This window comes from Leptidea sinapis, chromosome 16 (genome assembly GCF_905404315.1).
Source record: "Leptidea sinapis chromosome 16, ilLepSina1.1, whole genome shotgun sequence".
NCBI lineage: Eukaryota > Metazoa > Arthropoda > Insecta > Lepidoptera > Pieridae > Leptidea > Leptidea sinapis.
Genome location: NC_066280.1, coordinates 4100160 through 4112373, shown reverse-complemented (window position 1 = coordinate 4112373; position 12214 = coordinate 4100160). Strand labels below are relative to the sequence as shown.

The window sequence follows — 12214 nt, the reverse complement described above, 5'->3', positions numbered from 1 at the left end:
TAGGCTGCTATTATATAATAGGTTTCGTTTGTATTGTATTTTATTTAACACCATCTGCAGGAGTTGCACATAAAATCACACAGTAGTTTCCACTGCCGGTATTTTTCTATGACTTAGCATCCGGTGGTGGGGCAAGCACATGAGAAAGGATTGAGTCGGGGATACACTTTCCCCTCAGATTTTGGAAGGAAAAGCTATGTCGGTTTAATTTAAAACCGTAATTTATTTCGGTAACTTGTTGTCAATCAGTATCTAAAATTATATTTTGATTATCTTGTTAAGCTTGCTTCTCAATACTATGTTAAGTTTCTTAAATTATAATCTGATTATCTGGTTAGCTTGCTTTTTATTGCTATTAATTTAAGCACCCTAATTCAATATCAGTCCAAGATTATTCATTAATTGTTTTGCTGGAACATTAGCTGAGTAAAAGTTAGTGCAGTTCCCTGAGTCATCCGACAGGTCCTATTAACTATTCTACAAAAATCCTTGTGTGGGTGAAGGACTCCTGCAAAGAGCTTCAAATGTCTGTGACCTGTGAAATTTGAATCTAGAAAGATCTGGCTATTCTCTTTACCTCATCCTCACATCTTGTCATAGGTCTGTCTTTATTTCTTTTTTAAGGCGTACAAACGTACCTTAACCAGTTTTACCGGTGGAGGCTCCATTGCACAGGATGCCAGCTAGTTGATGGGTACCATAACGGTGCCTATTTCAACCATGAAGCTGTAATGTGTAAAAATTACTGTGTTTCGGTCTGAAGGCGCCGTAGCTAGTGAAATTTCTGGGTAAATAAGACTTAACATCTTATGTCTCAAGGTGACGAGCGCAATTGTATTGCCGCGCAGAATTTTCGGGTTTTTCAAGAATACTGAGTGACACTGCATTGTAATGGGCAAGGCGTATCAATTTCCACCAGATGAACGTCCTGCTCGTCTCGTCCCTTATTTGCATAAAAAAAATGTACCGTGCCTAGTATTTACAGCGGGATCGAAAGATAGTGGTGTTCCGTTTTCACGTAGAGATATGAATGGGCCATGACCGGCTGAGTACGATCCTGATTAATGTATGCTTTGTTTTCAGACTGTGTGTGTTAGTTTTTCGCTAGCTTTCTATTCTTAATTTTATTTATCATTACAAATAAATATATTTAAAAAAAAGCATGTTACAAGTACCCTGAACTAGTAGATCAAAAAGATTATAGTTATTATTTATATAATATATAATATCCGGACGACCGAGCCTTGCTCGGATTTTTAAGAATGTACAAAACTTGAACAAAAAAAAAACTAATAGGATATCTGGATTCAAACCGGGGTCTTCTGCTTTCCGGATCACCCAATGTCCCATCTGAGCTATAATAGTCTTGTATATAGTGGCGAAATTTACCTTTGTATTCTAATGTTATTGTAGCTGTTTCTCATTCAAACATGGATAAAACCATTTTTTTTAAATTGAAACCTAGCTAGATCGATTTATCACCCCCGAAATCGCCTGCATACTTAATTTTATGAAAATCGTTGGAGCCGTTTCCGAGGTTCAGATTATATATATACAAGAATTGCTCGTTTAGAGATATAAGATATTAATAGCCGACCTGACGTTGTTCTATACATAATAAATAAAATACTATTATTTATTAATTTGTCAATAATATTTCATAACATCATTTCAGAATTATTGCTTCGTGTTGTTATAATGAAATTGTTTCACAGCAGAACTGTCATGCCGTGCTTCAGTAAATTCTCTTATAGAAAATATGTCCATACAAAACAAATATTGCAAAAAACTATGGGTCCGAAATAAAAATATCATATCTCTCAAGTTGGACAAAACTGCACTCCATGAAGTAATAATCCCCATTAAAATCCGTTCATTGGTTAAGGAGTTCACTGGAAACAAACATCAGGACACTGGATTTATATATATTAAAATGTAAAAATATACAGTTTAATTACCTTATTCCTCCTCTAGACGTATCCGAGTTGAGTGCTCGGCTCTCATGCAGCCACGTGAGAACAGCTGGTGTATCCACGTATCTAGCACGGCAGACCAGCGCCAGGGTAGACTCCGCTTCATAGTACTTCTCCAGAAGTGGCGAGCCGGCTTCGTCTACGACCCACACTTGCGGGGCTAAATATTAATAATTTTAACTCAATCTGAACTTATAAAATACAACTGTTCATACAATCTTACAATTTATTTATGACACATGGAAACAAGAAAACCTTTTATATGAGTTGAAATTCACTATCTGTTCTTATGTATATGCCTCTTAACATGATGGCCAATTACATGAGACCCTGTCAGAATTTATAGTAAAAAAAATACTACAAAGATTTAGTCGTATGTCAGTCAGTGCGTCCCTGCTTTAGAGGCGATGACACGACATAAGACGCCGAACTCGAAACTTATCCGTGAATTAAAGAAATTTCTAGATTTAATTGCATGATGAGTTTTTGAATGAACGGTGTTCATATGAAATGATAAATTTAGCAGAAGGACGAGAAAGAGAGAAATGAAAAGTTTTAATAATATTGTTTAGGCACGTCATCCATATTTATTTTTATGGAATAGGAGGACAAACGAGCGTACGGGTCACCTGGTGTTAAGTGATAACCGCCGCTCACATTCTCTTGCAACACCAGAGGAATGACAAGAGCGTTGCCAGCCTTTACGCCGTGTACGCGCTTTTTTTGAAGGTACCCATGTCGTATCGTCCCGGATACACCGCACAAGGAAGCTCATTCCACAGCGTTGTAGTACGCGGAAGAAAGCTCCTTGAAAACCGCACTGTGGAGGACCGCCACAGATCCAGATGGTGGGGATGATATCCTAACTTGTCCATATCCACATAATATAGTTTTATCTTGAATTTAAAGTTTTAACAGTTCTTTTTTTTAAGTCCACAAAACTGAGTACAATTGTATAGATAGCAAGGTACAAAAATACTGGTTGTCAATAAGTGTTACAATAACTGCACGCTTAACATATTGCATTGCTATAGTGAAATGTATAACCAACAAAGTTTTGAAGCTACAATTAATCTATTTAAAATAAAACATTAAAAAGTAATATGTATACAAAAGAAATTTTTAATTAATTTAAGGAAAATATATATACACTTGGAGATTTTCAAAAAATACTATTGACCATATTGTAACGTTTTTTTTTAAAACCATCAAGTTATAACGGCTTAAAAAATTGTTTCAATTGACTTTTTTACTGAGCGTTACTTCCGTCAGAAAAATTTCTAAGTTACTCCCAAGTCGCGCCTAAAGAAGTTTTACTTCAAATATACCAGCGGTGTCGTTGTTTGATAAATACTTACTATTAACATGTAGATATGTCCTGCTGACTCTGGGTGGGTGTGTGGATATCTGGCACTCGTAGACACCTTCATCTTCAGGTTTCACCTCCCTGATAAGTAGCCTCCAGTTTCCTGGATACCGTTTTGCCACAGTCACCCTATTGTCTGCAGCGTAAGTCACTGCACCCACTGTTAGAAGTTCTGGCATTTCATCCCTTCCTCTTCTTCTGACCCATGAAACCTATTAAAGAAAAATGAAATTTTTAAATGCAAAATTATGATGACTAAATATTTTTTTATTATTTTATTTAAATACGGGACGAGACGAGCAGGACGCTCAGCTGACGGTAATTTATACGCCCTGCCCATAACAATGCAGCATCCAATCCATTAATTCTGAGCGGTACTGCAATTGCGCTCGGCACCTTGAGACATATTATTATGATGTTAAATCTCATTTGCCCAGTAATTTTACTTGCTACGGCGCCCTTCAGACCGAATCACAGTAATGTTTACACATTACTGGAGCCTCCCACTGGCAAATGTTTTCTTTAAACCTTAATTTACACATCAACAAAGAAATTTCCCTGAATTAATATTAATTATGCTTTGAGTTATATTATGAATAATTTAAATTTTTCGTGGCTTCTTAAAGAAAACAGTAAGCTCAACACATTAGGGATAGAGAAAAAAAATAGTATTATAACAGATTTTACATAACATTATTCTCATTAAATTATTATATATATTACGTAATATTATCATAAAATATTAAATAAATCAACGGTTCATTAATAATTTGGTCTTTTTGGGTTAATTGGGGTTTCAACCTCATTTAAATCCACAGTTATTATTGGTTTACGACTGTTATACGACCCTTGATTACTAATCGTATATAATAAATTGAACCGGATGTTTCACAAAGTAATAAAGAAACTCATAAAAATTATGGGAAGAGTCATATCATGAAGATTGTTTCATTTAGTCAGTATATTTTTTTAACGTGAATTTGATATAAAATCAGACAACCTTGTTAATGTTAGCTGTACCAAAAACTGTTGATATTAGATTAATCATACCAAGTTCCTTAACATGTGGGCAAACTTTAAATTGCTTGAATTAAAATGATAAGATCTTCAATAAGATTTTGGTGAGCTTGAGTCATAAATCTAGGTTATCAGATAATATCAATTCAAAGTACTTATAAATTATGTTTGAAACCGATTAATGTGAGGTATATAAATGTGATTTTATGTTGTGAAAAGGCAATTATAATACTTTAGTAACCTTGTACCTATTTCTGAAGAAGACTATTTTAACTTTTTAAGGTTAACTTATAGATATGAAGATGAATTCTTCACTGTTCTATATAAATTGTTATGTGATTGATTTTTAAATTTCAATTAAATGAAATATTGTCAAACCGAGAGATATATTGTATTGCGTTCTCGTAGGTACATCTTAATATATATAAATCTCGTGTCACAATGTTTGTCCTCAATGGACTCCTAATCTAATGAACGGATTTCAATGGGGATTACTTCATGGAGTGCAGTTTAGTCCAACTTAATAGATAGGATAGTTTTTATTTAGATTTGGGACCCATAATTATTTTTATTTTCAATATTTGTTTTGTTTGGACATATTTTCTGTGAGAGTATTTTTGACGCGCGGTTTGACAGTTCTGCTGTGAAACAATTTAATTAAAACAACAAGGAGCATATTATTATGTCACAATGAAAAATTATTGACAAATTCATCAAAAACGGTATTTTATTTATTATGTACAGAACAGCGTCTGTCAGGTCAGCTAGTATTTATTTAAATATTTACCCTGTATATTTTCTTAGTTTTCACTATCAACCACAACCTTCTTTAAAGTTACTGGTAATACACAGATATCGTTTATATTATGCGTCTTGTATATCTTATGCAAACAAATTTAATGTTACTCTTTGCTATGTTTATTATAACAAGATTTCGTTTATAACGAACCGGCCATTTAGGTTCTGGTCTCTGGCTATAAATACGTCTTCAATATTTGATTTTATCCACTACGGAGATATTATTTAAATACTTATGAGATTTTTGAAGTGAAAACTTGTTTAGCCACGTTGGACACTATTTGGTAGGGGGAAATCTTATGGGTGTTCGTAACCGACATGCTTATGACAAAATAAACGTGATAAATATATAATTAAAAAATAAATATAAATAGGCAGAAACTTTTGGATGGGTGATATCTAGTGAGTTCGCGTCACCGAAATGCCTTTAGCAGTGTATCTGTAGCTATACAGCTGACGTATAGTGCAACATTAATGCTGTGTATATCTTATACGTAAAACTGAATGGATTTAGTGAAAAGTTCAATGAGTATATACTGTGCAGTGTTGAAATAGTGTTTTTGTTTGATTACTATATTATTGATAATAAGTTTTAAAAATAAATTGAAATTAATAATTTCATTGTTTTAACCATTATGAAATTCCAAATTTTAATACTAAAATATTTAAGTTTTCAGTTCTATCGGCAGTCTCTACAATTGCCTATTTTTTAAAGTATGGAAAGACACAATTTTTTTACTAACGACAGTGAAAGTGGATAATATTTGTAAGAATAGCAATATTTGCTTCATTGATTGCTAATGTTTTGTAACCGGAACATATATTTATTTTAGAATGTTTAATTTAAAAAAGGCATAAAAGGCATTTATTTTCTCAAAATTGATTCCTTTAGAATTATTTATGATGTCATTTATAATATACTAGACACTACTATTGCCTCGTAAACAAACGAGGGAGATAAATGAGGGAGAACAAGCGGCACAAGAAACTCTCCCAGCATTTTTTTTGCGCTTAACTTCATTAAGAGCGTGAACATTCTTCTTTAAAGTCATCAACTCCATTATAATAACTCTCATTTTATGAGATTATGAGAGGCAGTAAAGAATTACCATCTGCTTTGTCACCCCATTTTTTTTTTATGGAATAGGAGGACAAACGAGCGTACGGGTCACCTGGTGTTAAGTGATCACCGCCGCCAACACTCTCTTGCAACACCAGAGGAATCACAAGAGCGTTGCCGGCCTTTAAGGAAGGTGTACGCGCTTTTCTTGAAGGTACCCATATCGTATCGTCCCGGAAACACCGCACAAGGAAGCTCATTCCACAGCTTCGTAGTACGAGGAAGAAAGCTCCTTGAAAACCGCACTATGGAGGACCGCCACACATCCAGAAGATGGGGATGATATGATATGTCACCCCATTCCTTGTAAAACCTCGATTAATATTCATAGTCTGTACAAGCGTACATATATATTCACCAACCTGAGCGTGCGTGCCAGAGATTAATATATTATTTTTAAAAGAATCAAACTCAAGAAGATTAAAATTTAAACAAAAAACATAATGCCGCTGAAATTTAATCGTCGTAAATTTACGGGTATATTTTGGAAAAGCATGTATTACTAATGTTATATTGAGTAAATATACAATATGTAAGCCAATCTCATTAATTATTGGTTTAAAACACTATTGATCATTATTCATTCTGATGATGGAAAGACTTATTAAACCTGTCTTAAGTATCTTATAAAGGAGGTTAGCGTTGTACGTCATTATAATTTACTAAATTCTAATATTAATTAAGCCGCTTTTATAAGGACTCTACACGACTGAAAACCTTTGCCTATATTAAAGCTTCTACTTTATGTTGAGGAATTGACTCTTGTACGGTATTAGTAGCAAGGGTTACATTAAATTTATGTGAAGTTTTTGTTCGGAACATTAGGAAATAGTGGTGAAAAATGTTCAGTAGTATTCCAGTTCCTTTTGCCAGTGGGAGACTCCTTTGCACAGGAAGCCGGCTAGATTATGGGTACCACAACTGCGCCTATTTCTGCCGTGAAGGAGTAACGTGTAAGCATTACTGTGTACTAAGTCTGAAGGGCGCCGTAACTAGTGAAATTACTGGGCAAATGGGGCTTAACATCTTATGTCTCAAGGTGACGAGCGCAATTGTAGTGCCGCTCAGGCTTTTTGGGTTTTTCAGAATCCTGAGCGGCACAGCATTGTAATGGACCAATCAATTACCATCAGCTGAACGTCCTGCTCGTCTCGTCCCTGATTATAAAAAAAAAAGTGAAAGGTTTGTAAAAACGATATAATATTCAAATATAAGATATTGATAGGTTGGTCGCAAAGATTAAAAATAGTTTTATTTAATGGACTTGTTCCAGAATAACTATAGGCCCTGGGGGCCTACTTCTAAAATCGATATTCGATATATCGTGGCATTAGTCGTGTCGAATCCTACTCTTAGTTACATCGTATTCAATGCCGAAACGATGATTGAACGATCGAGACATTATTCGATATTATCGGTCCTAACCCTACTCTTAGTTGAAAATGTCAGAGACGAATATTCGAAATTGACAAATAATCAAACGTCACTTCTAATCTCTCTTCACTAATAATCTCAACGAAACCTTCTGGGCTGTCGTTGCTATTATTTTTTTAAGTTGTAGTTGTGCTTTTATTTTGACTGTGGAGTCAAATTCTTGAGTCTTTTGGTGTATATTAAATAAATAAGCATACGCCAAATATTAAAACATTAATTACATATTCGACAGATTTTTTTAATATCACGTACATAAAGTTAGGTAATAAACTGATATGGTGTTAGCCAGCCACTACCTACGTCTTGATTTCTACTTCAACTTCAAGGATAAAACAGGCAATTTGCAATTCACACTAGATACTTTTCTAAGCCGTGGTTCAAAAACCTTGGCTTGGAAAATATCCTGAATGTTACACAACTGGTATTTATATGGTAGACACATATAAAAGATGGCCTTTTTTTATGAAAATAAGGGACAAGACGAGCAGGACGTTCAGCTGATGCTAATTGATACGCCTTGCCCATTACAATGCAGAGCCACTCAGGATTCTTGAAACCCCCAAAAATTCTGAGCAGCACTACAACTGCGCTCGTCACCTTGAGACAAAGAGATGTTAAGTCTCATTTGCCCAGTAATTTCAATAGCTACGGCGCCCTTCAGACATTACTGCTTCACGGCACGCCGTTGTGGTACCCATAATCTAGCCGGCATCCTGTGCAAAGGTCCTGTCCTCCTGTCCTGTCCTCTAACTTTCCTAATTTATTATAAGGTTAAATCGTTTGAAGAATTATTTGATTCGTCATTAAACATACATGTCGTTACAGTAAGCTGTAAGAGAAGTAATTTTGTGTCAGAGTTTACACATATTATAATACATACCGATCATATTATTACTAACATAATATATTCAAAGCACCTTCACTCTATTTCTTATAATATAATGTGTACAGAACAAGTCAACAACAAGCGTTGCTTGTGTATCTTAAAGCCAGAAGCGAAACATTTTTAATGTAAACTCTCTCGAAAAATACTCTAATCAAAAGTTGCAATTTATATTTAAGTTTTTTCTAAAATTGACATAGAAATGTTTAGTCTTATGATTTAAACATGAAAATACTATCTACATAATAAAATATAGTACGTAGGTACTACCTACTTACCACACATAACCTAGATTAAGTTAGTTATCTGTGGCACCACAACAACTGTGCTTTTTGGAGACATTATAATTTATAGTTCGGGAAACAATGCTTTTTTAGGCCATAGAGTATAGACGTCTTCTAAGACTCAATAAGGTATGTACTTATATTACTGATTGTGTCTTTATAAATGACAGATAAAAGTAGATAAGTCGAATTTAATAATATTGAAATATTATTAAATTCAAAGTTTTTGAATAAAATTATTTTAATAAGAATAATAAAAATAAAACTAATGGAAGCAATAGATTGTGTTAAAAAGTATTTAAGTGAAGCTTCATTATGGGGTAGATTTTTATTATTAGAAATAAGGGGGATAAATCTTAATAAATTGATTTCTAATCCAATTCAGCATCCTAATCAAGAATTTGAGGAAATAGAGATTAAGGTTCTAAAAAATAATATAAATATAAAAAATATTTTATTCGAATTAATTATAACATAATTTATTAAAATATGGGGGTATATAGGGGTTATCTTAAATTCATCGTTTAAACCTATGTATAAGTGTAAGAAGCATAATAATTTTTGATATTATAAGATTTAGGAGTAGAAAAAATCAAAAAAAATATATATTACATTACGTTTGTTAAGAGAGAGATGAAATATATCAAAATTTATAAAAAGTTTATTCTACTGGGCACACACATAATAGTTTTTTATAGTTTAGACTGTTATTAGTAAATAAAACAATAAATGAATGGGAACTTTCTTCTGCGGCCTACCAGTATAATTTGTGTTTCGGTTTGAAGGGCGTTCGTAGCTAGTGGAAGTATAGGAGGTTGTTCTAAAGGGAACGGTACCGTGGTGCCACTGAAAGCTTTGCGTTTTTCAAGAATCCTACGGCACTACTTTGTAATGAACAGAGCTGAATGTATTGCTGTTTCCGTCTTTTCTTATATTATTAATGTTTTTCGTTGAACATTTATAAATATCTTATTATCTGAGGCGATTAAAATATGCTTTCTCATGGTTATCTGTCGCTTTTTGACTATCGTAATTATCATAAAAAACTCAAGAATAGTAGGGTATGAGTTAGTACTTACTAGCTATTGAAAATCAAGGCATTAATTGATGATTATATAAATCAAATCAAAAAATCAAATCAAAACGTTTATTGAACTAATAACATTGATTTACAATGGCTTAAGTTCAGTCATACACTTAATTTCATAATAATAAATAAATAATATCAAACAGATAAAATTAAAATCAAACAAATCAAATAACTAATATAAATAACATCAAACAATTAAAATCGCATAAATCAAATCACACTTAAGTAGAGCAATTCAATTCCAGGCTGCTGTATCATTTAAATAATCTTGGATATTGTAATAGCCTTTGCTGCTTAATTTACTTTTTGTGAAGAACTTAATAAACTACATAACCAGTTCTTCCTTCCATAGTGAATCTAATACAGACACATCAATTTTAATTACATTTCCAATAAAATATTTTATGCCTATGTATGTGAAGATTTTTTTCAGTTCACAGTCAAATATTTTCAAATCTGCCGCCAACAATACAGCCTAAAGATATGCACTCAACGGATAACAAAACCTTAAAACAGCACTTAACAATTTAATTTCAAGCGTAACTTAAATAAGAGCCTCATTAAAGTTGTTTGAAATTGTAACTAAAGTCAACTAGCTGTAAGCACAATTTCGTTAAATACGAATCTACAAAAGCACTCCAACAAAATTTCGAAGCGAAACGGAATTAAAAATGTAACAGGATAAAGTTTTTTGTTTTACCAGTGTTCAAGTGTCATTCAACTTAGGTCTTACTCACATGATTTAAATAAATATTTTTCATAAAATGGAATATTATTTAAATTATTATTCTAAATATTAGTTTGTTGGCTAGACGGCTATGGAACTAGAGATACAATAATTATTTGCTTGATAATAATGAAATGATTTATTTAAATTTTGATTAATGAATTTTTATGTTGTGCTTCCAGACTTGACGCCTTTGGCATAATAGCACAGCAAGTCAACCGTCCGGGGCCTCCCATTCAATTGGAGAGACCCAAAGAATAAACCCATAATCGGGATAAAATGTTGAATGACATAGTATACTTAGCTGGCCATAAATACTGTTACAATTAAAAATAAACAAAATAATACATTTGAATTAGGAATCTGTCATTCTTATATGATTCTTCATTGTGCCATACACGATCAAAGGCCTTCGCTATATCGAGGCTAACTGCCAGGCCTTCCCCCTTGTTTTCAATAACCGCCGCCCATCTATGTGTTATACCAGAAGATCACCTGCCGACCGATCATGGCGAAAGCCGTATTGTCGGTCGTTGATCAACTAGGTATACAAAAAGTTGGCGACTAATTATGCTCTCCATGATTTTGGAGAGCAGGGAGGTTATATCAATAGGCCTTTATTTTGCCGGATCCGAACTGTCTCCTTTTTTTTTGGATCGGATGGACAAGGGCTGACTTCCATGAGTCAGGGACTACGCCTTTGGAATAAGAGTGCCGGAATAAACGCGTTAGCACCGGCGTCAACTCAAGGGCACACGTTCTAAGCACAATTCGAGAAATGCCATCCGGCCCGCTTGACTTCCTGACGTCCAACGAAAACAGAGCTCGCCTAACAGTTTTCTGTCTGAACTATACTTCAGGCATAGAGCTCTGACACCGCGGGATGGTCGGCGGTGCTTTTCCGTTGTCGTCAAGAGTCAAGTTGGAGGCGAAAAGAGCGCACAGGAGATCGGCTTTCTCTTTTGCCGTATGGGCCAGGGTGTCATTCCTCATGTGCAACGGCGGCATGGAAGGCTGGTTGAAGTTACCGAGAGCAGCTTTCGACAACGACCAGAACTTGCGTGTTCCGGTCGGGTAACAGGAAAGCTGCTTGCCGATTTTGACGATGTGCTTTGACCTCGCACGGCCGATTTGCCGGTTAAAAAATCTGGAGGCACGGTTATATTTCCTCTTAAGAACTTTGCAGTTCGGATCCCTTGTGCCCAGCGCCGCAACCCAAGTTCGATACGCCTGTTTTTTGCAGTCAGATGCTGCTTTAACTGACGCATCGAACCAGGGCTGTGATCTGCCACCAAACGGTACTACAGAGCTTGGTATAAAAATATCCATGCCCTGCAGTATCACATCGGCTACTGCAACGGCGCAGGTACTTAGATCATCCGAAGGGAAACAAACCTTGCCCCAAGGGTAGGATGCAAAAAAGGAACGCAACTTATCCCAATCTGCTTAGTTGTAGTGCCAAACGCGGCAGGTCGCAGGTGGTCTGCGACGTTGGCGTCGGATGGGCACTACACTCCTGACC

The 12214-nt window shown here is 34.7% G+C and overlaps 1 protein-coding gene across 2 annotated transcripts in view; it reads right to left on the bottom strand.

Moving 5' to 3' along the window:
• The window catches only part of LOC126968817 (uncharacterized), a 175608-nt gene that overhangs the window by 19027 nt on the left and 144367 nt on the right, over positions 1 to 12214 (bottom strand). For both annotated transcript variants that reach the window (XM_050813962.1, XM_050813963.1), the window contains exons 4-5: positions 3332 to 3551; positions 1959 to 2133 (exon numbers count right to left, since the gene is read on the bottom strand). In XM_050813962.1, coding sequence (XP_050669919.1) covers positions 1959 to 2133; positions 3332 to 3551 — 395 coding nt within the window. The remainder of the gene's footprint in view (positions 1 to 1958; positions 2134 to 3331; positions 3552 to 12214) is intronic.